The 26,099-nt window shown below is 37.9% G+C and overlaps 1 protein-coding gene and 2 non-coding genes across 15 annotated transcripts in view; all 3 read left to right on the forward strand.

Annotated features, from left to right (window-relative positions):
* The window catches only part of LOC5568326 (serine/threonine-protein kinase mig-15), a 273,939-nt gene that overhangs the window by 167,436 nt on the left and 80,404 nt on the right, over positions 1–26,099 (forward strand). For all 13 annotated transcript variants that reach the window (XM_021841360.1, XM_021841366.1, XM_021841362.1 and 10 more), the window contains exons 4-5: positions 23,065–23,752; positions 25,952–26,063. In XM_021841360.1, the coding sequence (XP_021697052.1) occupies positions 23,065–23,752; positions 25,952–26,063 (800 nt within the window). The remainder of the gene's footprint in view (positions 1–23,064; positions 23,753–25,951; positions 26,064–26,099) is intronic.
* Trnav-aac lies at positions 8,051–8,123 on the forward strand. Its single transcript has one exon. It is a non-coding gene; the product is annotated as a tRNA-Val (tRNA).
* On the forward strand, positions 8,957–9,029 carry Trnav-aac. Its single transcript has one exon. It is a non-coding gene; the product is annotated as a tRNA-Val (tRNA).

The following is a 26,099-nucleotide window of genomic DNA, read 5'->3' on the forward strand; positions in this document are numbered from 1 at the left end:
GAGGATCCACACTGGATCAACGCTACAATCTCAGGATCCATACTGAAATACCAAGATTCATACTGTAACACCTGGATCCACACTGGAACCCCAGAATCCTCACCGGTTTCCCAGGATCTATACTGAAATCCCAGTATCAGCAATTGATTATCAGTATCTACATCGGATAACAAGGATCTACACTAGAATCTTTGCATTCACATTGGAATTTTTAGGTCCATATTGAAGTCCCAGGATGCACACTGGAACTCCAGGTTTAACACTGGAACATTAGGAAACCCAGAATCCACTCTGGAATACCAGGATCCACACGGGAGTATTCGCACTGGAAACCTGCCGAAATCCTACGATTCTACAATACCTGAATCTACACTGGATTCCCAGTATCCACACTGGTAATTCAAAATTCACACTGAATCTCGAAACCCACAGTGTAATTCCAGGAGTTACACTGTTATCAAAGAATCATCACTGAAATACCAGAATTCAGACTGGATTCTTAGGATCCACACTGTAATTACAAGATACTGGAATCTCACGATCTACAAAATTCACAATAGATTACCAGGAATTACAGTGGAATCCCAATACTCTCACAGGAATCCAAGGATCCATACTGGAATACGAAGATTCATCCTACGATTCAAATCACAGTCTCAGGATCCACTCTGAAATCCTACGATCTACACAACAATTACTGGATTCACACTGGAATAAAGAGTTCTACACACTGGTATCTCAAGATCCACGCTGAAATCCTGCGATCCACAATACAATCCCAGGATCTTCACTGGATGTTTTTCAACCCATATTACAATTCAAGGATCCACACTGGAGTTCCAGGATCTACGCTAGAATTCTAGGATCCACATTGGAATCCCATGTTCATCTTCTTCTTGGCATTATGTCCTCATTAGGACAGAGCCTGCTTCCCAGCTTAGTGTTCTTATGAACACTTCCACAGTTATTAACTGAGAACTTTCTTTGCCTAAGTTGCCATTTTCGCATTCGTATATCGTGTGGTAGGTACGATGATACTTGTATGCCCAGGGAAGTCAAGGAAATTTCAATTACGAGAAGATCCTGAACCGACTGGGGATTCGAACCCAGACACCTTCAGCATGGCTTTGCTTGTTAGCCGCTGACTCTAACCACTCGGCTAGAGAAGGCCCCAATGTTACCCACTGGAATTCTGCGATCCACATTACAACTCCATGATCCACACTGAAATCATACGACCTACACTACACCCACAAACCTCGTTATATAAGCCATTTTTTGTCATATATAAAGTTTGAAGGTTATGTTCTTCAGAAAAAAAAGTCAGAAAAACAGAAAAAGCGTTTGCACCTTCGAAAATCACACTTAACTGTTGATAATTTTAGTCTGTATGGCATAGTTTCCCAAACTGTAGGTCGCTACCCCCAAGGGGGTCGTGAGCAGCTGCCAGGAGGGTCGCGAGAAGTATCCTTACCTTGTGTATTTCACACGTGCATTTCGTTGTTTCCAAAGAAATACATAATTTTGGAATCGCACAAATAGTTAGGCATTTATGTAGCAGGAGAGAAAGCCAAAATTTTCCGTTTTTTTAGATGATTTTTATATAAACTTTACTTATCTCATTATCATCCACTATGGTCATTTGTACAGTAAGTTTACCAAAATTATTAGGTTTTTGTAAACTTATCAGAACTTGCATCAGAATCAATAAAATGTGACGTATTTTCAAACTCTTCATGCTGAAAATGTTAATATAGAGAATCAAAATCAAATGTAGATTTGAATGTCTTTCATCTTTTAATTCAACTCTTAGTGATTATCATTTGACATATACGCATAATTCGTAAACCACTAACAATCTGGAAGATTGATTCTTGTTTTTAATGTCTTCGGTAATTCTTTACCTTTCTTTTTTCTATCTTCATAAACGAGATTTTTAGCACTGGTCTTGTTCATCTCGGGACCAACGGCTCTACTTCCCTTAGCTTAGCTTAGCTTAGACTGACTACACATATCAATGGTTGCTATTCCGTGATTGACCAAAGTCAGTGAAGATAATCTTTTTCAGTGTGCATAATTCAGTGCCTCTACACATAGTCAATAACGGCGCCGGCCACGTCCTTGCAGTCAGGTGGTATTGGGGGAAGGAATGTTAGTGTGTAACCTTTGATATTTGGAGACCGTGTTTTCCTCTGCATCTCAGCAAAGGCTATTGGGAGGGATGATTGTTAATGGGGAGGATCGTTGGGTCACAGGATTCACTTTGATAAGCGATTAGTCCATGATAGACGATTATTTGTGAGATATAAACATGCTTATAAATATAATATTTTCAATTGACATGGAATATTTCCAAATAGGCGTAAATAATGTCGTTACTTGAAGTGACGAACCATTAAAAGTTTGTTGAACAAATAGCTAAAAGTAACATTCCTACAGCTGTTAGGACGAAAGCATGTTTCACTCAAATTGAAAAAATAAATCGATTGGCTGGACCATCACATAATATTGTTATGCCGACACTTACAGTGGCGAACCATTCAAAGTGTTTTGAATAAAATGAACGTTTTGCAAGTCTATACTTCTAGCACAGACAAACAGACCGAACCATTCAAAACTTTTTTTTTATAAAAATAAAGGTTAAAGGCAAGCGATTTTATATGAAAATATAAAACAAAAAAAAATAATTAGAGTTTATGCTGACACTTACAGTGACGAACAATTCATAGTTAGTTGAATAATCATATTTATGTCATATTTATGAAACGAGCTCACCAATTGATCCTTCATCCTTGATTGAGCAGTCATAGTTTTCAGCTTTATTTGAAGCATACATACTAACTGAGAAACGCGCACTCGCGCCACGCGGACCGAAAACGATTGGTCTTGATTCCGTCGCTCACCCTGCATGCCATGGAATCGGAAGACCACACACTACTCCGGGACCAACGGCTCTACTTACCTTCCGAAAAAGTCGTCACTTTATCTTCTTGATCATCAGTGACTATCTTGGAGATAAGATTCGATCTCAGGTATTCGGCATGAAAGGCGTGTGTTCTAACCACTACATCAGAACCGTCCCATTTTTAACTCTCTTAACAACAATAATATTTTATGTTTATCAGACTGATCATAAGGCAAAGATATTTGTTTTTTTTTCTGAAACTACTAATTTACAGTTAACCCAAAATCGCTACAACAAATCACATTTTTTCATAGCACTTGAAATTTCGGCAAAATCTCATGGTAAATTTCATACTTTTGAAGCTTAAATCCAGGATTCCTTTAGATGCTAAAAGTCCTTTCGACTTATGACATTCAAAGATTATGTTGGTGTCTTTAGAAAGGAACATATACAACCATCTCAATTATTGATATGCAAATGTGGAAATGTGGAGTTCTAGAATTTCCCTGAATACGAATTATCAAGCGTTATCAGCGTTAGTTATAGCTGTTCGCTACTATCAAAATCTGAATTATTTCGAATAAAACATATAATCCTTCTCAGAGAGTGAATATTGTTATGTTTTGACTTACTTTGAGAGAAGATAAGAATTTATTGTCCGGATGGTTGAGAACTATCTCCAAGCATGGAGCTTTGAAAAAAAAACTAAATTCTCATCAATTTTCTCCGGTGAGTCGCGAAAGATAAGTCAGACAGCAGGGTGGGTCGCGCATCTAAAAAGTTTGGGAACCTATGCCTATCAGAGAATCTATGACATTTGGTCGAAAGACATTTGGTCGAATGACGTTTAGTCGAATGACATTTAGTCGAAAGTACATTTGGTCGAACGGACATTTCGTCGAATGGACATTTGGTCGAAAAGGTTTAGTTGCAGCAGAAAGCAAAAGATATGTGATTGAACCGACATTTCGTGGAAAGGATAGAGGTCGATTCTAAATAGTATGGAAACAAAGATTTACATTTCGTCTGACTATCGTCGAGAGCAGCATTTTGTCGCTAATGCAAGAGTGATTGTCTATATCTATATGTGATTAGCAAAATTTTGTTAATCAATTTGATGTGAGCCCTCTTTAATATATTGATCAGCCTCTTGCGGTTTGACGTTTCCTGCTACATTTTCGTTCAGGCGTGTTCTGCGATTCGAGATAAGCTGGTCTTAAATGGAAGCAAGCCAACTTTTGTCGCTTCAGTCAACTCATCTTCCCTTACCCGATACATAGAATTAGCATAATCTTCATTTTTAATAATTCAAAGGTTCTACTGCAAGCTCTGTTATTTAACCGAGGTCATCAACACTGTCAGCAAAGCCATATATTTGCTTGAGGATAATAGCTTATAGAATGCTGGAATTCACAATAAGTCAATTGGCCATAAGTAGAATTACCGACACCTAACATTCACTTCGCCATAAAGGTTTTAGTTAAATCAAATTTTCCCTGCAGTTTTAATTATGATTTGTGCATTAAAAAATCTTAGCCAAGTCCATGAGCTGCAAGACCCGGAAATCAAAGAAAGATCCCGAACACTCTCTCCGAAAGCTTCCATCAGATGAAGATAAGCAGTTCATTAGGAAGAACGATGACATTTCTAAATAATAATAAATAATAAAACATTATGTTCACATCGTTGAATAATAAAATAACTTGTTGAGCAGTTTTCAAAGAATGAGATAGTTTCAAAGAATAATAAATTCACTAGAGCTTAATATTTCAGCCAATGTACAAAAAAAACTCCTTCTAAAAAGTTCTTTTGAATAATATTAGATTAAAGAATTTTAGATTTGGCATTACATCAAGTTTCAAGTAAAAAGATGCATAAATTTTAAAATAAGACTCCATTTTTTCATTCAACAACGGTTATTGAACAGATTATTCAAAGGAATACGTTATCCTACCATTTTTGCAAAATTTAGAAAACAATATTCAATTTTACCAAATAATCTTTCAATAAACCATTTGAAAATAAGCTACCAACCAAGTATCCGTTCAACTAAACGTCATTCGACCAAAATAAATGTTTCAAAGCAATTCGACCAAATGTACTTTCGACCAAATGTCATTCGACCAAATGTCATTCGACAAAATGTCCTAAAGCCCTATCAGAGGGTGGTGGAGGTATTAGAGATGGTCCCATTTTGTTGTCATGGTCATGATTTTGGGAGCATTTGTGGCATATAGGTTTGATATGCATTTATTTTTGTGAAAATTTTATAAAAAGTTAATACAGATGTCAAGAAGAGTGTTAGGTAATGAATTGAATTACTATTGTGCAGTGACCATTCCCTAACCTCAAATCTACCTGTTTCACGAATACAAATTCTTGATTCTCAAGAACATTTGCATCTAACAAGTAGAGCTTTGTTAGAAAGAAAGATTCCAACCAACTTTGTGTTTTATAATCTAAATTTGCCAATTCAGTCATTTTTCGATTCATAGAACAGGTAAAAAGTTAGTCGCCTCTGCCATTGTGCTTGAAACATCACACAAGCTGAAACATTTCAGCCTTTCATTTTTCCTTTCTGCTTTGCTTTTTTGACGATGCCATCGAAATATAATTAGTTATAACCGAGAGCTAATCACCTGTGCAAGTCTCAATGCGAGATATCTGAAAATCACCAATTTTTGCCAGAGCTTCTACCCGTCCCGAAGATTGCCTCGGTCGTATAGAATTTGGCTGTAGTGATAATGCCAAAAACGTAGTTCTGCAAGATTCCAGCAATACCCGTTTGATCGTTGCCTTTCCACGGTCCACTGTCGCTGTGGTAGGCAAGAACCCGTATAAAGCAAACGGCCGCATCACGTCCCACTAAAAACCCGTTCCCGTCATCGTAGCCCACAAATCCTCATAGGTCACCTAGCTACCCACCCGTTGCCCATCAAAGAATATTTTGAAGAAGAAGTTTGTCCCTTTGGTTAGAGATATGATGGTTCAACCACATCTCTTCAGAATGAGCTGTTTATTTTAAAATATGTTTAAGCCTCCAGCGCTCTTAGTATAATTTCATTCTATCATTTGACAAGGGCGAATTTTCGAGACAAGTCCTGTGAAGAATCTCACTCCATCATTAATGTTTTAACAGCCCTCATTACAAAGATTTGTAATTTGGAAACTACTGTCATAAGACTGCCCGTGAGCCCTTTCACAACTTTGCCCAAGATACTATCCTTCATATTGTCAAAAAAAAAAACATCAGTATTCATAAAAGTAACTGATGTCAAAATAGATCACTGGGTGTTAATGGATTTACTTCAAACCCCTATTTCTTTTAATTGGTTCAAAACACCTCGAGGAGTCCAGGGCTTTCGATAGGAGCATGTCTGGTGTCAGGTATTTTACTTTACTGGTACGATAAACAATCCCCGAACTTCCGATAGCAATAGTGTCCACCTGGTTTGGAGCTTATTTTGAGGGATTTTATTATGCACTGCTATCCCCCCGATCTGATCAGAGATGTAGCAGTATACGATAAACAGTCTCTCAAAATGTGCTGCATGTTATGATAGTTACAGAGAGCGATACGTGAGAGATTGTCTCAATTTTCTCAGAATTTAGCTGATAAAAACATTAAAAAAAACTTATGTGAATTTTTTATCATCAATTCTATAATAATACGTCAGCGGATGATTCCATAATTAATTCCGTGTCAGATACCTTTTGTTCAACGAATAGCTGATTGACATATCCAGCTACTGCCTCAACAGAAGAACTTATTAAAATTGACCCTGTCCAGTTGATCACTAATAAATCTTCCTTATATGTTAGAGTTAATTACGAACAGTTTTTCAATGTTAAGGATACATTGCGATCGAACTTGAAAGGAATGACTAGTGCAAATGTTAAGATATTTAAGATACACTTGATCAGCCTAGTGTAGTCAACACAAAGATCAAATTTGTGCTGAGTCGATTTTGTTTCATAGAGTGCCGGGTCTTATTCTTGGCACTTTTGATTCACTTAGGCAGGCAGGTTTTCAAACGTTTTTGGGCTCCTGTCCGACCACAACCTGCGTGATATTGAAGAATTTCTTATCGCAAACTCTCAGAAAATTCGACCGAGAAAAATTCCCCTTGCCAAAGGTAATCATGGATGTGCCCTAGTAGTCCTCTACCCTACCTACTCGCTCTACCTAAGATGGAATTTGTTTTCGTCGTTCTTTTTTTTATCTTCCAAGCAAATCGCGAGCAATGCAATTCCGCGCTGCATCCGTACTCTCTATACCTACACGGTGCAATCTGAGTCATCACACGCTGAAACGAAGTCACACAAAATTGATATAATTTCTTCTAGTTTCTTGCAAAGTATATGACACATAAACAAGTTCCGCAATACAAAACATCTTTGTGCGTCTTGAAGTTTGAGAATACATCATAAAATCGATTTTTTAGGATGTGTGAAAATATGTCACAATGTTGATTTGGTCCAGACGACTCTGAATTTGTGTTACTTTATTTCATGGAGCGCGCGGTGCGGTGTCAATGTGACAGCATAAAGGAACCGGAGAAAAAGTGCATTGCAACTGCAGCGAGGCAGGCAGGCAGGTGCAGTTGCACGTCACTTCTCATCTGCTGCCTTCGGTAACTGGGTTTGACTGAGTCACTGAATATCGTCGTCATGACCCGTGAAGTTATAGTCATTTATGGGATGGTGAATTAAATAAAAAACAAACAGTAGGGAGCCTATTCTTGGCACTTTTGATTAACTTGGGCAGTGGGTTTTTTTGGAAGCTAAAGAGCTCATATTTGGTCACAACATGCGTCGTACTAAAGCGCTTCTTACTGCAAAGTTTCAGATAACTTGGCCGAGAAAAACCCCCCATGCCAAATTGAATCATGGAAGTGCCCAAGGGGTTCTGCACCCTATAAAGCTGTTAAAGTATATACCTAGTTTGTTACAAAAACTATGGTTCCAAATAATGAAATAAGTTGGTGTTTACGCCTAGGAATAATGATTGCAACTCCACCACATGCTCTATCCAGGCAATCCAGGCAATAATTACATCAATCCTAACATATAATTGATAATGTAGGTATGTGGTGATCGAATAACAAACACTTGATGGGATCCTAACGCGCCTTCTTTCAAGTGGTTTCCGTGGTGTAGTGGTTATCACATCCGCCTAACACGCGGAAGGCCCCCGGTTCGATCCCGGGCGGAAACACGTAAATCTTTTTAATTATTTTTCTATTCGAATTCATTTCAAGCTCATTTCATTTTGCACCAAACCAAACTGAAGAGTTTGGTTTTGTCTAATAAATTAAGCTTCTTGTTATTTTGGTTCCAATCTTCTAGCAACACACCGACAGAAATAACTCTGCAGATTGGAAACAAACCCCAAAGCGAAATCTAAAAATATCCTATTGCTGGGACCCGAGACGTATAGGCTTACCCTTCTCTCTAATGCAGCGCAATTTTTGCCCTCCGTCTTGTGCTGCACCGTTTTGGCACTCGTTTCAAACCCCACCCAACTTGAATTTTGCCGCACAACCGAAGCGGTCGGAGGACAGACCAACAAAAACCAAGAAACATGAAAACATATCTCGACCGGGCAGGCGAGCCTCTCGAAGAGCAAAACAGGCCCACTATGGGCACAATTTAAAAATTTCGCAATAAAATTACGATTTTTTAAATAAAATTTATTATAAGAAAAAAACATAATTTACGGCTTTTTTGAAGAAAAAATTGTTCGTTAGAAAAAAAAAATGGTTAGAAAAAAATATTGTGTATACATTTAAAAAGGTGAACTTAATATAAACGCGACTAAAGAACAATAATATATTTCACATAACTGATATAAAAGCAACGTAAATTATTTTAAAAATTTAAATTTGTATTTTGTCTCCAAATTTTCATTCCCGGCCCATAGTACAGTCGGAGGCCTTCCGCGTCAGCTGATTTATCGGTTGAAATGAAATTCTCCTAAAATAAAAAGCATCGGGCAGCGCGCAGCGTGGTCGATTTTTGTGCATTTTCTAGCCACCCAGCTCCATCGGCGTTTCCGTGGTGTAGTGGTTATCACATCCGCCTAACACGCGGAAGGCCCCCGGTTCGATCCCGGGCGGAAACATATAACTTTTTTTTGCTTTACTTTTTCCAACAATCTTCAATTCAATCAGCAAAGTCATCGCAAACTTTACGATTATCTGCAGTGTGGAGCGCAGAGCATAGTTTCGTAAAGCGAAGCATTTCCGAGGGGAAATTTATTCGTCTAGACAGGACGGTGTCGTCCTGCTGGCTGCCTGCAGTTCAGTTCCACAGGGGCAATGTCGGCAGCAGTGGGGTAGTCTTCCGAAGAACTATTTCAAGAACGACAGAAACAAACATTACAACCCCGGGAAAGAGGAGTGACGAACGGACAGAGAGTGTTTTAAAAATTTAAACCCCTTCAGTTCGGTACTTTTTCCCCAAGTGTGGTTGAAGTGGATGGAAGGAAAATGATAGCCATGGAACATGAGTGCGTTGTTGGAGCCAGTTGTTGAAGCAAAGATGTTCAACGGTGGGGTAAGGGTACGTTGTTAAATATTTAACGGTTGGTGGTCTAAATTGTGACACAGGTTGACGGCAAAAACTGTGCTACAATGATGGGAAATTGATTGATTCATTCGATAATATTACGATGTTTCATTGAGGGTGAAATAATCAATCATTTATCTAGAAATTATTTCATTTGTAATATCAAGTAGATTTATGATAAATGCTACTTTATCCGTGATAGTCTGTCATGAATCCCATATCACTGCGGAACACGTTTTAGTCTCAAGCATTAAAATACTGCTATATACTTAATTAAGGGTTGCTGAATCCATTTCAGTTTTCAAAAATTTCATGGCATGTCTAGTTTCATCGGCTGTTGAAAATGTAGAAATTTGTATGGAGACTGCAAGTATGTCATTCGGGTAAATTGCATTGCATTACTGTCAACTGAATAAATAAAAACTATTTTCGTTAGCAAAATAATGATCCAATGATCAAATTAAGTTTGAGCAGCTCAAGATTCCGTAAATAGTTTTCAGAAATCTGTCAAATATCTTCAAGCTCCTGTTATAATTACCTCAAAACTGCTCAGAATCCCAAAAAATTCGCAGGAAATTTTCAGGAGCCCGCCTAGATGCCTAAAGTTCGGAAAACCCAAGTACCCAGTTATCACATGATTTCGCTTAAAATTTCTACATTTTGCCATGATCTTGCCGAAAATGCTTAAGACTTAGCTGGACGACTTTTGAAATTTCCACTAGGAATTCTGGCGAGTCCATTCAAGAATCTTTTAGAATTGAGGAGAATCCCACAAGAAATTCCCATATACCTTAGAAATTCGCAGTATAGCGCTATGAATTCCTAAAGTGCTCTAGGAATCCCTACATCCATATAAAAATCGTAAGGATTTAAAAAAAATCTATTTATAGACCCCCAGGGTGCCGTGCGTAGCCATTGTATATAAGAGTAGTGTTTCTTGATCGATAAATAAATGTTCGTTTTTTTTTTCAAGAGAGCATTAGAGTTGCAAACTTTTCAAGAATGCTGGCCAGATAAATTTGCCTCATCAGAGTTGCTTAAAGAGTTCCAGCGCGAGCTTGCAAATACAAATTGATAGTTCTTGAAAATATTCGTTAGAAACCCGGGCTTAATTTTGGCTATGCGCTTGTCAGATTTCACCAGATTTTGTTGTTGTAAGCAAAGGGGTGAATGAGGAAATTCGAAAAGATAATCCAATTTTGAACGCAGACCTCGATAGGTATTTTAACGATGAAGAATATTGCCGAAGACCGTGAAACAATCCGAACTTGTGAAAAAAGTTATTCAACGAAAACCTATTGGCAAGGTCACGTTGATTAACACGTAAAGGAATAAAATGTGCAAAATTTCCGAATAGTCTATGCTTAATAACTTTTTTCACAAGCATCGGATTGCTTTGCGGTCTTCGACAATGTTGCTCATCCTCAAATACCTATCGAGATCTGTGTTTCGGAATTTTTTATAGAGGACAATGGGAGACCTCTGGCGATTTTTCTTTGCAAAAGTAAGTTTTCCCATAGTAAATCCCATACAAAATTTGAAGGGCTGGTGCTAAAATATAGTTTCACCGATCGAGCTGAAATTTTGCACAGTTGTTATGGGACCTAAATGCAATCCAAAAAGTGGACTGGAGCGAGAATCTAAATTTTTCATATAACCGTGTCCTAGGCTAATGGCTATCAGGGCCCCTGAGATCGATACTACGTCATGTCATGTCAGGTAGATATTCTGTTTCCCAAACTCTGCGTATCAGCCTTTATTACTCAGCTCCGATACTATCCATACCAGTTGCTTTATTGTTTTTGAACTAATGATTGGCATCCTTAACCTTCTTCAAGAACTGCGCTCTCCTCAGAACCATTCAAGTGTTTATCGAAGTGCTTCTTCCACCTTTCGACCATCTCACTTTGGTTCGTCAATATGCTTCCAAACCTTATTCTTGCACAAAACGGTCCGCAGCACGAAGCAATTGCGGGCAGCATCTAGTAGAACGTCCGCGTTCCATTTCCTAGCACTCTGCTACCTCAAGGCGACGATTTTTTTTCTCCCGAAAGAGGCGGGTCTGCTTTTCAACTATGATTTATCTGATAATAAATCTTCGAGCTGTTTAGTAGAATACCTATAAGTAGATGAAAAAACTGAATTTAGTACTACACCATTTAATTCCACTAGAGTTTGTATCCTTTGATAGATACGCGTATTTCGACCTCAACTGTAAGGCCTGTCACGCTGGCTCGAACCCCCCCCCCCCTCCCTTGGAACGTGACGTAATATGTAACATCTGTTCACTATCAAGGTTCTATGGTGAAAATTTGAAAAAAAATATATTAAAAATGGGGTTTTGTGTAATTTAAAATTCAAGATATATTTTTGATTTTCTATGAAAATAAATAAAATATTTTTTCTGCGTATAGTTTTCTTCTTTTAGTACAAATGGTTCACTATAACTTCTCCATAGAACATTTTTTCTCTAAAATCAACAGTTTCGGAGTTAGAATTTTTCAAATAAGTTGCATGCAAAAATGTATAGGCCATTTTCAAAAGTTATTCTTGAGTCAAAATAATTATTTTTTCTATGGAAAACACTTATTATACCATACCAAAAACATGTGCAAAATTTAAACCAAATCGAAGATTATCGAGCACATTTATTTCGACTCATCCTGGATGGAATTTGTCAGAAGCAGAAAGTTTTAAATAAGATTGTAAAATGTTATTACGACAGCTTTTTGAAGAGATGTCCCCCGATTTTAGTGATTATTTCCAACAAACTACAATGTCTCCAAATTACCAGCGTTTCCACGCGACTCGTAAAGTGCAGTGTAAACAAACTCTTTTCCCATTCATCTCCGTCATCCACCCTTCGCAGCGTCTTCCACCTGGGCTTGCATTGCTAAATTACGTGAACCGCGTGAATCTTAATTGAAAGCATTGCATGAATCTCAACCAGCGCTAATCAAACGACGGTCGACGGCCAGCAGCGGGAATCGTTTATGGGCGCTATCAATTTCAGAAGTTCCTCGCGACGGGCAGGGTGGCGGCGATGAAGTGGCGCAAGAAAAAGTGAAAACTTTTGGATTAACATTTAGTCAATGGGATAATTACAAAGTGTGCAGTAACAACAACGCGCGCGTTGGCTATTGCTCTTCGCTGCGAGAAGACCGCCTCAGCAGAAAAACGTTGTGAGAGCTCGCACGGGAACGGAACTACGCCGCCGCACAATGGGACCTTTCCAGGAGAAAAGCGATCAAAAATTTGGAAAACTTTTTGCTCGGGTTTACATTGTGGCTTAACGCTAAAATAATCTGGTACAAAGTTCTGGAAGAACCTTCTGAACATATTCTCTGAAGACACCGATGCGCTAAAACGCCATCTAAGATCTCTTAGAGGTTTCGATAGTATTTTTCTGAAAAAGATCCCATAGTGCGTCTTTGCTCCGCAAAGTGATGATTAGTTGGCTCAGTCCGTGGCTAAACTGTAATGCAGATAGCACCGAGGTGGAGCTTTTCGGTTTTCGCTTTCGTTCACCTGAGTCCTCCCTGGTCTGGTTGGTCTAGTGGAGCTTTTCCGACCCTCCAGTATCTACAGTATTTGTCAATAAATTTGCAACTTTTTCGATTTTCCATACACAATGATGAATTTTGGTAGGCTACATCTCAATTATTTATGGACAGATTAGAATGAAACTTTTACAGTACGTCAGTTGCAATTCAAATTTTGTCTCTGAAGAGCTGTGATCCAAGATCTAACCCTCCTATGTTGACCATTTTATATGGAACATCGAAAAGTTGCAAATATATTGTCCAACACTGTAAGCATTCGAGTGAGCGTTGGGGTCTTGGATTTCGCTACGATTGTGGGAAGATTCACCGGGGCTAAAAACCACAATCGTGTTGCGTCAAGTGTGCATTGTTGCTGCTGATGATGGATGATGGATGGATTGGTGGGAGCTTTTCTCGAGTAGTTAATTATGACTTATTGGGGGTGGAGGATTTGTTGTTACTGTACGGCGGCACAAGCAAAGGGCGCCGGTTGACGAGGTCGTTCATAAAAGGGAAATAATTTCTCCACTGCGGTTTGTGTCGATTGTTGTTGCGGTTCAGTTCCATCCACTTCGGTTCCGAGAACTATTAAGCCATTTGGAGCTGCTTGTGGTTGTGTATAGATGAGTTTGCCTACCGTATATGTCAGTATGCATTTTTAAAGTGTCGTCATTAATGTCATTAGGAATGCATTTCCAGGCTGGTAATAAGCCTCTTTATAAGCACTCGATGACAATTTCAACTCAAGTCTCTAAAAGGTCTCTATTTTTGATGAAAGATTCCTAACGTCAATTTTTCCGTTTTATGAATCCTCGTATAATGAATCCTACTGCAAAATTCTAGAAGTTCCATTGAAACCTTCAGAGACTGTAACGCAATTACATTTTCTCAGATTCTTAGAAGAAAAGCTTCAAAATTCTTGTTTTTATGTTGCTAGCCGTACAGTGAATATTGTCCCAAGCTCTAAACTAGACTTTAGATAGCAAAGAGGACGTAATCCTTCTGAAGCAGTTCACCAGACGTACACGGAAGACATGACATCCAAGAAGACACTGTTGCGAGCTGTCTCAGAAAATTACGGTAGAAGGTGGGAATAGTTTTTCTCACACTTTCACTTCACTAATATTTATATTCACTATCAAATTTATATTTCTTATACAACAAAGAAAAAAAATAGTCTAAGCCTTTTGGAACAAAAATACTACAGATAATGATAATGATTGGCGTTTGATTAATAAAGAATATGTGAATATGGGATATGACCTCAGTTTTATTTTATTACACCATCACTATTCAGATAAGAGGTTCGTAAATTCATTCAGATCGTAAAACGAGATTTCGCTTTTTGGAGTCTGTTCGTAAGATATTCGTCGTTGATATTTCAAGAAACTTTGCTTCCTAAGAACAAAAATGGTATGCTAAAGGAACTGCATTCGGTTGATTGAATTGATGATTAAAAAACATACATCTCTGATTTTTTCATATTTGGTGTAAAACTAGTCCAGCTTTCCAGTGATGTAAAAACTTTCAAAATCGAACACCATGAAAATTAAGTTTTTCCTATGAAATCCAATATGGCGGCTAAATTCAATATGGCCGCCAAATATGTTTATTTTTGCAAATGAAGCTCCTATGTTTTCTCTTCCTAAAACCGTGTTATTGTGAGGGGGTTGTTGAAGAAATTTTCGAGTTATGGCAGCTTGGGCGAGGTCAATTGTCAAAAATCGAGGGGTCCTCAATAACTGTTTTGATTATAACTACCGAGGGATCCATTAATTTGACCAACCGAGTGCAGTTCCTTTAGTTGCTCGACAGGAGCTTTCGAATGAGCATAATTTTAAACATTTTGAAAGACCAAGTGTAAATAGTGGGCCGGTCTCAACGAGAATTACTCAGATGTAACTTTTTTGAGAAAAGAGATAGAAATCTGAAATTTTCTGACTTTCCCTAACGTGAAAACGATCATTTTCGCGCTAAAAGAAGCTTCCAGTATCGCCTAGGAGTAACGCTTCCAAAAAATTGAGACATTATGCATTAAAGGTCAAAAATGATCCATGACTTTGAATAGTAATTTACGGAACAAGTTGCAGAATGATGATTTTTACATCACGAGTCGTAAGTTTGAAAAAAATATTGTACGTAACTCGTTGCAGAACTCGATTTTTACAGCACTTGTCGTAATTATCCTACTCGGCAAGCCTCGTGCTGTAAAAATTATCATTCGGCAACTTCTTCCGTAAACTACTATTTTGCAATTTCGTAGGAGTCCACTTGAGGGTATCAGAAATTATATCGGAATGCGTTCATCATTAATTTACAATTTCTGAAAAATTGTTGTGTAATGATTCATTACGCAACTCAAAACAGTTGCGTAATGAGAACGTGTTGCGTAATGAATCATTACAGCACTGGTTTCAGTGCAGGAAAGAAGGCCGTTTCATGACAGATTGGCGTGATGAAAAACAGCCTATTACGATGAGAAATTGCAAAAAAGAAATGAAACCGTTACGTCCCAACCTAGACAGAGCCTGCTTTTCAGCTTAGTGTTTCTATGAGAACTTTTACAGTTATTCACTGAGAGCTATCTTTGTCGATTGAATATTTTTGCATGTGCACATCGTGTGACAGGTACGAAGATACTTTATGCACTGGAAAGTCGATGAAAATTCCAAATTATTTGATCGTTACTAGATTTTTAGATAAGGCTCCAGGAATACCTTCAGGGATTCTGTCAGGTAATTCGCGAGGGATTCCTCCAAAAACTCTTCTAGGTGTTTCTGGAGGAAAATCTCTAAAAGGATCCTTCTAGAGATTTTGCAAGGAACCTCTTTATAAATTCCTCCTTAGGTTCCTCCAGTATAATCTTTACTGGGATTCCTCCAGGAATTTCTCCAAAGATGTCTCCGGGAACCTTCCAAGCAATTATTCCTAATTCCAAGCAATTATTCCTAATTGTTCCAGGGATTCCTTCAGAGATTTCCTCAAGGATTCTTCAAACATTTTCTGCTGATATTCTTATACAGCTTCCTCCAGAAATCTTTCCTAAGACTCCTCCAAGAATTCCATCAGGAAAATATCTAGAAAATGTTTGGTTCCATTCAGGAATCTCTCCAGGGATATAAAAAAATACTCCTGATATTTCTCCAGTTATCCTTGCGGAAATTCCTCCAAGCATACTTGCAGAAATTTTTCCAGTTAGACCTCTCGTGATTCCTCCAGGATTTATTCCGGAGATTTCTTCAGGGATTTCTCAAGCGAATACACCACGAATTTCTTCAGATGTAACGCTAGGAATTTTTCCAGGGTTTCTACAAGAAATAACTTCATGATTTTCCTTCAAGTATTCTCCCAAAAAAACGCTTCATCAGACACTCCAAAGATTTTCCGAGTAATCCTCCAGGAACTCCCCGAGATTTTTCCAAAGATTTGTTATTGGCCTCTGAAAATTCCTGTATAAATTCCTCTAAAGATTCATTCATGAATTCCTCCAAGAACTTTTCCAGGAATTGCTCGAGGAACTCATTTACTGAAAAAGTTTTTGAAAGCCCCTGGATAAATTTCAGGAGGAATCGCTGGAGAAATTCTTTGAGCCTTCCCTGGAATCCTCTAGAAAAAAAAATCATGTAGGAATCCCTAGAAGTTATCTCTGAGAGAATCCCTTGAAAATCCTTGCCTAATTTTCGGAGAATCTTTAGAAAAAAATCTTGCAGGAGTCTCAGGATAAATACCCAAAAAAATCTTTGGAGGAATTCCGGTAGAAATATCTGGAAAAATTTTCAGAGGGATTCGTGTAATGATTTTTCTGGAGAAATTTCGGAAGAAATTGCTAGGCAAGGAATCCTTGACAGGGTGTCTACTACCTGGAAAAACCTGGAATTATCAGGGAATTTGATTCAACCTGGAAAAAACCTGGAATTCTCAGGGAATTTCGGCTACACTCAGGGAAACTGTTTTGTTCAATCAAATAAATTTTCGCCTCATAAACGCAAGATGGCATATTTGATTTTTTAAACGTTTTTTTAATTATTCAGCATAAAACATGTTTAGACAAGGAACAGACCTTAAGATTGCCAAATTGGTAAAGGCAAGTAAAGTTCCAGTTGGGTGTCGTTCATGAGCATATGAAACATAAGTGTAAACATTCTAAATTTTTCTTCCAAATTCTGCTGCAATACTTCCAGGAATACTACCAGCGATTTTTCAATGGATGCTTAGAAGAATTTCTTCAGAACTTGGTTCGGCAAATCCTAGCGCAACCCAACGCTTCCACAAACGTTTATTCCAGAGTTTAAAAAAAAACTACAGTAATTTTCACAAAGATTTTCCCAGGATTCCCTCCAGGTGCTTTTCCACGGAATTTTGCACCAATATTTCCTGTTGTTACTTTTGAAGATTTCCTACAGACTTTGCAGATTCTCTTTTTTATTCCAGAGTTTAAAAAAAATCGTTTCGACATTTTTCCAAGAAACCCCATACAATAATTCCTATGCTTTTTTCATTTAGGCAAATTCATTCACGATTACTCTCAGGAATCGCTCCAAAAATCATTCAGGCATTGTTCGATGAAATCTATTATGAACTTTTCCAAATATTCCTCGATAACTTTGACCTAGGATCCCTTATTAAGTTCCTCCAGAACTTTCTCACTGCATTTATTCAGCATTTCATCAAAATATTATTGCTACGGTTCGAAGATTTCTCTTAAAAAATTAATTAATATTTCCTAATCTCTATGGATTATTCAAAACTTTATTCAAGATTCCACATCAGTTAACACTATAGCAATTATTACAGGTATTGCTCTGATCATTCATAGATAGTTTTTTTCATGGATTCAGTTCGAATTTTTCAAAACTTCTTGTAGGTCATTACTCCGAGATTGTAATTGTTTTCAGTTATCTTATCAATATATCAAGAACATTCTAAGAATAATTTTATCAAAAATATAGGATTTCTTTCAAATATCCTTGTAGAAATTCATCAGTGCATACTTAGAACTCACATAAGTTTCAACAGAGGTTACTCTAGGATTTTCTTTCGAAATTCCTCGTGCACATTTCTATCAGTTTTCTCCTTTCCTTGAAGTTTCTCTGGAGACATACGTGTATGAATGACTAGAAAAATTCTTTGAAGACCTCCTTGAGTAATTAAATAAAAGGAAAAGGAAGGATTTCTGAAGGAGTTTTGAATTCTTGAAGGTGCCCTCCTAATCGGGAATGCTGGAGGAAGTCATAGGGAAATCAATGGAATATTTTTTGGAGAATTTGATGCATAATTGAAAAATGTCCGAAACGATCTTTGTATGGATTCTTTATGGAATCTTCAAAGTAATTTCTGTAAAAAAATCTAGATTGAATTTTTGAAGGTATTCAAAATGATTTTTTTTGGAAGAATTACTAAGTCTGTTCAACTTAGGAATCTAACTCTCATGACGTGGTTCCTGTTAGGTTGCTTTTTGTATTCATAATTCATGTAAGTAAGACCTCATTTTGGTTCGTAATTGTTTCTTTTCTTTTTCAAATAAGAGGTCTCTTAAGTTCTTATTTTCAAGACGGTAAGTCGCTACCAGCCCAGGGTTTTCCAATATGTCAATAACGAAAAAATACAAAATGTTCTACAGATAAATATTCTGGGTACGTCGCTGATGTTCATAAATCTTAATTTCATTTTCAAAAGAAAGGTTTTTTTTCCTTAAGATCGAATAAACTGGTGTACATCTGACTTTGATGATTAAAAGTATTTTCAGATCAGTTGATAAACATTCTTGTTTTTTATGGAAATTAAGTAAAAATCATAAATATTTTCGAACGGTTATTGCTATGTTGCTTGAACGTTTAGAACAAAACAGATAATTTTTAGAAAGGAAAAACACTTTCAAATTTATCGTTACATTATTTCTAATACATAATTTTTTTGGAAATATATTTTTGGTCATCTAAAACTAACTATTCGTCGATTATTTATGAATTTTGGAGAATTTTTTTTAAACTGGATTTTTTTTCAAGACCTGGAAAAACCTGGAAATATCAGGGAATTTCATTTCGGTAAACGAGTTTTGCTGGAAGAAACTTTGTCTCCAAAGTCTCCAAGTCTCTTGAGAAATTCATGTAGGAGTATTTGAAGGATTACCTGGGTAAATTTCTGAATGAATCAATTAAAGGCTACCTGTGTTAATTGATGATGAGATTTTTTAAGGATCTGGGTAAATTGCTGGAGGAATCCCTGGAGGCATCTCAAGAGGATTGCCTGGTTCAATCCTTGGGGGAATCCCTGGAAGATTTACTGTAAAGATTCTACGGGAAATCCCTGCAGAGATATTTGTGGAGAAATCCCTGGATAATCCTTGGAGGAATCCATGGAGAAATCGCTTGACAAATATATGGAGGAATCCATGAAGAGATTTTCCTAGGTAGAGATTTTCCTATCCTGGAGAAATTCTTGGATTATTTTCTGATGAAATTCATGGAGGATATTTCCATAGTTAATCTTTGAAGGAATCCTTGAAGAAAACTCCGGAGAAATTTTTAGAAAGCTAGAACGAATCTCTGACGAAATTTCTGAGGGAACCCCTGGAAGATTACCTGGCAAATTCCTTGGAGTAACTCATCTAGCAATTTTCCAGGAGATATTCCTTAAGGAATTCTTGTAGGAGTCCCTCAAAAAAGTTGGGACGTATTTAAATTTCTTGTAGAATCCCTGGAGGCATTCCTGGTTGAATCCCTAGAGAATTTCCTGATGGAATCCTTGGAGCAATCCTTGGAGGAATCCATGGAGCCATGAAGAGGACTATCTGGGGATATCCCTGCATATATCCTTGGAGAAATTGCTGATAAAATATCTGGAGTAATCCTTGAAGAGATTGTTCTAGTGTAACCTCAGGAGAAAGACTTGGAGACATTTCAGTAAGGATTGCTATAAGATTTTTTCTGGATGAATCCATCAAGGAGTATCTGTAGGAATATCTGAAAGAATATCCGGATAAATCGCTTGAAAAATTCCTGGAGGAATATTTCGAAGGATTCCTGAAAGAGTACTTGGAGAAATTCCTGGAGGAATCCTAGTGTAAAAAATGTACTTGAGGTATCTATGGTGAATTCACTGGAGGCATTCCTGCAGAAATCTTTACAATAATCCTTGGAAGAACCCTGCAGGAACTCCTGAAAGTATTCCTGAAAACCCTATTGGAACTGGTCTCAAAAATCATAGTGATCAAAAGTTCTCCCAAAGGAATCCCCGGAGAAATCACTAATGCTATAGCTAGTGAAATCACCGGAGAAATCGCTGTAGAGATTACTGTAGATTATCTTGGAGGAATTTCGAGTATGATCCCTTGAGAAATCTCCGAAGGAATTCCAGGAGATATGACGGGAGAAATTTTTGATGGAATCAAGAAATTTGAATCGTCATACCGTAAATTCGGGTGTAATGTTGATCACCGTGTCACGCGATTTTATTTCTTACTAATAGTGCACCAAATTCATTGCAACATATAGTGAATGAACGGTGTTTGTCTTAAATAATGTCTATTTGTGTATTGTGTCACAGAATATTTATTTCTATGAAAATAATGAATCAAGTTTGGTGTGAAATTGTTAGACATCCATAAACTTTTAGTTCTAAACAAGGATTTGGACATAGTGTAAACCTGAAAGTTTGCAAGGATGCTAAAAATATACCTCCAAAACAGATTTTATTATCAAAACTCTTGACAAATTGCTCGTTTTGTTGAAAAAAATGACTTTCTGCTATAAAGCAGAGAAATCCTTTGGAAATTGCCTACATTTAGGCGTTTTTCGCGGTATTCTTGAAAATTAATTATTGCTTATTTCCATTATTATTGTCTCGTTAAGAATTTAGAAAGCATATTTGAATTCAGGAGGCCCAAATTAAGTATGAAAATTTAATTTCAAAACTAACAATACTCACATTGACGAGTGATCAATTTCACCCGAAATGGGATTCCCCAATTTTTAATTTTAGAGCTGATTTTTGCACTAACATCACATTTGTTAGAAAATTTCGGTGCATGAGCAAATGAGGTTCACCGTCGTACTTGTTTTCGTGCATTTAGTTGTATGGTATTGATAAAATTTTAGAAAGCATACCAAGAAAACAGTGAAAAAATATCAATTTCACCCGAAATTACGGTACCATACATGTGTATGAACTTCTGGATATGATAAATACCAATTCCTACTGGAACAGGTTCCAGGTTCCCTTGTGTCCAGAGTGGCCATTCTTACAATAAATATACAGGGCTCCATTCTCCGGTTCCATATCTTTTATATAGAGCTAGAAGAACGTAAATTGGTTCAGAAATGGATTTTTGAGAGTGTTTCAAAGTCATGGGTAATTTTTTGACCCTCAATCATAATGTGTAACTTTTTTCTTAATGCATTATGAAGGTTAAAAACTAATGAAACAACAGAATATACTGAATATGATGGAATATAATTCTAGAAATTGTTGGCCTCAAGTAGTCGAAAAGGATAAAAGAGTGGGAAACTTTGCTCTCGCAAATCTTTCGAAGACTTCTAAAAAAGTTCTTCCAAGAAAATTCTCAAAGGTTCAATCAAAAGTTTTTGAAGAAAGTCGTTCAGAAGTTTTTCCAGCAATGAGTTTTCTATAATGATTGTTGCTACTAGAGACCGATAATACCTCTGAATCTCCACAATCACCACAGGAAGAGACTCATGAGGATTTTTTAAAATTTGAACGAAAAGCTTATTATTATTATTATTATTTTGATGATTACTGATGATTGAATTTATTTATTTTTTTATTTATTTACCAGGTGTAATTCAACTGACTTTACAAGTCTTATTGAATTTTCTTAACTATAACTAAAAGATGTAATTACATAAACACATATACCTTAACAATATACAAACATACATTAACAAACATTTTCAATCTTTTCTGAACATCATGTGAATACGAACATCAACATCTGCATTTCATTTTCATTTTCAACATTACGTTTTCAACCACGAACAATTTAAAAACGGATATTTATATTGATTTACGTATAAGGATTCATAACACAAGATTTAAATTTCGAAGGCACAATTACTTTGAACGAAACAAAATCTAATCGCGAATGAGTTTTCATTTTTGACACTAATTTTGTCACATCAATTCGTTCAGGTTCAAGATCACCAATCGCCCGAGCAACCATCCATTGTACATCTCGTTCAGTGGCACTAGTGTCGATGTTGGTGAGAAACAATGAGAAATCGTCTCTATCGTTGTTTACGTCGTCTCTACATTGGCTTTCGGTATCATTCGCAGAGCCTCCACTGCCGGACCCATCGAGGAGCTTGAACGAATCTGGCGTTGAGTGCAATAATCGTGCATCTATTTGAGATCCAGTAGGTACAGATTGACGGATAGTAGAGATAGTCTTCATGATGTCAGCTACTGTATTCTTCAGTTCGATCACTTCTTCTACGATCGTCGGCGAGAGATTAACATTGCTAGTTGTAGAATCTGAAGCGACATGATTTTTCGCTCGTTGAAATTCATCCATACAACTGTCGCACATCCAGACAACGTTTTTTGAGAGCACCCTTATGACGTTCCAATGTATATCACGCAGTCCGACACAGTTACAATGGAATTTGCCACCACAACTTCCTTTGCAGATGATGAAAAATGTATCATTTGCATTGACACTCAGAGAGCATGTGCGACAAACTCTTCCACTCTCCATTTCAATATGCAGAATGGCTACCACAATCAATTAATTTTTGTTTTAGGAACCACAAACAAAAAATCAATTTATAATCGTCCGCGACAATTTTTCACTACAACGATGTTTTCGATTTTAACACGATATCATCTGAATGATTAAAAATACATAAAAACTATTTTACGTGACACTTGTGTAGTTCAGTTTTGTGATCGAAAATAGAGCAACAACAACGACGTGCAATGATCGGTAGCGGTAGCAGGCAAAAAAAATGGATTCTTGAGCCTTAATCAAAGAAATTATGCCACTACAAATAGTATATTAACTCATTTGTTTCTCTTCCCTCTCTTCCACAGGGTCGCCACACAAAGACTGGACAACTCGCTGCCATTAAGGTGATGGACGTCACCGAAGAGGAGGAGGAGGAAATCAAACTGGAGATCAACGTGCTCAAAAAGTACTCCAACCACCGGAACATTGCCACGTACTATGGTGCATTTATCAAAAAGACCTCGGCCGGCAAGGACGACCAGCTGTGGCTGGTCATGGAGTACTGCGGGGCCGGTTCCGTGACCGATCTGGTCAAATCGACCAAAGGCCAGAGCCTCAAGGAGGAATGGATCGCCTACATCTGCCGGGAGATCCTGCGGGGGTTGAGCTATCTGCACACGAACAAAGTGATACATCGGGACATCAAGGGCCAGAACGTGCTCCTGACGGACAACGCCGAGGTCAAACTGGTGGACTTTGGCGTGTCGGCACAGTTGGACAAAACGATTGGCCGGAGGAACACCTTCATCGGCACACCGTACTGGATGGCCCCCGAGGTGATCGCTTGCGACGAGAACCGGGACGCCACCTACGACAATCGGTCCGATCTGTGGTCGCTGGGTATCACCGCGTTGGAGATGGCCGAATCGCAACCTCCCCTATGTGATCTGCACCCGATGCGGGCCCTGTTCCTCATTCCGCGGAATCCACCGCCACGACTGAAATCGAAAAAGTGGTCCAAAAAGTTCCACGGATTCATCGATACGGTGCTAGGTAAGTTGTTTGGTGTAGGTCCCTATAGCAGGGCTGATAGCAGGTCTATTTTTCCAATAATGGAATCATTAAAATTCCTACATTAAAGAAGACACTCAGTCGCTACCAGCCCTGCAAAGGGAGGGAAAGACACTGTTCAGGCATTCGTCAGTTGTTGGCATGCCAGATTCCAATCCGTTTAATGGCTTCCAATGCCCAGAGGCTCCGTGCCACGAGCGTGCAATTGAAATCATTAAATAATCATTAATCATATGGGCATTTTAAGGGCTATGGGCAGAAGAAGCGAGCGCACGCGATTCGGATTTTACTAGGGTAGATGAGGGAAGACTGATGGAAACAACACGCAGATGTAAAATGTGATCGATAAATTGATTGGATTTCGACGCGGAGGGCTTGAAAGAGATGATTTTATTTCGCGATTATATCATAGAGACACCGTCGATCAATCGGAAGCTGTAAGGATTAATTCGACTGAATGGGTCTATTAGCGAGAGCTTTTGGGGCGGAGGAAATGTGCACCTTTTCGGATACAGCCATTTAACCAGATTGCATCACTGGCGGTTGGGGCGTTGGATCAAACTTTTTTTTTTCATTTCATCATTTGATCGTTTTGTTTCGGGTTCAACAGGTAATTTATGGTTGTTGTTAACGAACAGATAAGCAAGTACTTATTTTCATCACCTGATGAACTAATTTAAACGCTGTATTCATTTCTATCTTGAGATTTCTATTTACACATGATGCTTTTTTTCTACTGATTACTAACGTTATCTTTTTCACTATATTTGCGTAATATTTCTTTTCAATCTTTATGCTTCAAATTTTGTGATGTTTTCATTTACTCTCATATATGCTTTCCCCTTTCCTTAATATTTGACTTTCTAATTCGATAAAGCCACATAAAGTTTTCTTGTCAGCTCGAGTGATAATTTATGCAACTCACAATGCCTTTCTTTGACTATCGCCTTCCCGCAACCTCCGTGCAAATTGCTAATAACTTAAACAAACGTCAACAGCAATGATAAAGTTTGTAATTTTCATCCACTCTCAGGGCTTCGTTTACTTTTCCCTACACAGTCAGTTTCCTTGCCGAGTCGAGGAGCAAGATGGGAATGATAGCAAACGACAAAGTTGCATCCAAAATTTACTGCAATAACCTTTTATCAGCTACGGTGCACTTTATCTCGTCGATGCACACACTACTCGGCTTCCACTAACTGTTCTTACGTGCACACCTGATTCGGTACCGATCCGATGAGAAAGTTTTTAATTTTTCCATGAGTGGCACTGTGCTGCGACCGGCGATGCCACAGGGCTAGTAGTGAAACACTTTTGAGTGATTAGGTCACTATTTTATACCTGGATCTAGACATTTTTTGAAACAAAAAGTCAAAAGTGTCGGCGTAAGTCCTTATTCATGTTTTATAAAATTTCGAGATTCACGCCTTTGAGTAGTTCGACATTTGAAATGTCTACGCACTGACACATATCTCCAAGGTACCACAAACCTTTTGTTAATGAGAGGCTTTTTAACCCTCTCACTAACAAAATTCCCTGCTATGAATACCAGTGATCTTGATCTCTAGTAACAATGGACGAAACATTAACATTCCTTCCCTTCCCCCAATGGTCTAAGGACGTGGCCGGCGCCGTTATTGACATTACTAAGTGTCAATCACGGAGCAGCAACTACGAATTACTTATGCTTTGAATTTAGTTGAGCTTACGAACTTCTGATTTCGAGTACTTTCGAAAAATAAGCTGCATCTTGAAATAGGGACAATTTTCGGCCTTCTTTTTGTCAAATAACTGTTGAGTAATGTTTCTAATTAGAACTACTATTCACTACATTTTATTGACTGTTTTAATCATTTCAGTCACTAAAATAACTAATATTTGACCGTCCGGCCGCTACCAGCCCTGTGATGCGCATTTGGCCCCGTTAAACTTTTTCCCCCTTCCACGTGAATCATCATATCCATAGTCTAATTAATATTGTCTGCCACTCTTGCCACACTCTCCGGATGTCGCCGCGGCCCTTTAGTGGGACACATCTGTGCTACGCTACACTGCACTGACCCGTCGTCGTGTCGACTCCCTTCCATAACGCTGCCATAAATTAATTAGAGAGACTCAAGTTTAAACTCTATTACCATCGATTTATCTTTATTTTCCCACTCTGCTCTCTACTCGCCACAGTGAAAGACTATCATCAACGGCCTTACACGGAACAGTTACTGAAGCACCCGTTTATCAAGGAACAGCCCACGGAACGGCAGGTGCGGATACAGCTGAAAGACCATATCGATAGGTAAGTGTGTCCTCAGAAGAATCGCTGCGACTTGAA

Source organism: Aedes aegypti, chromosome 2, assembly GCF_002204515.2.
Source record: "Aedes aegypti strain LVP_AGWG chromosome 2, AaegL5.0 Primary Assembly, whole genome shotgun sequence".
Lineage (NCBI taxonomy): Eukaryota > Metazoa > Arthropoda > Insecta > Diptera > Culicidae > Aedes > Aedes aegypti.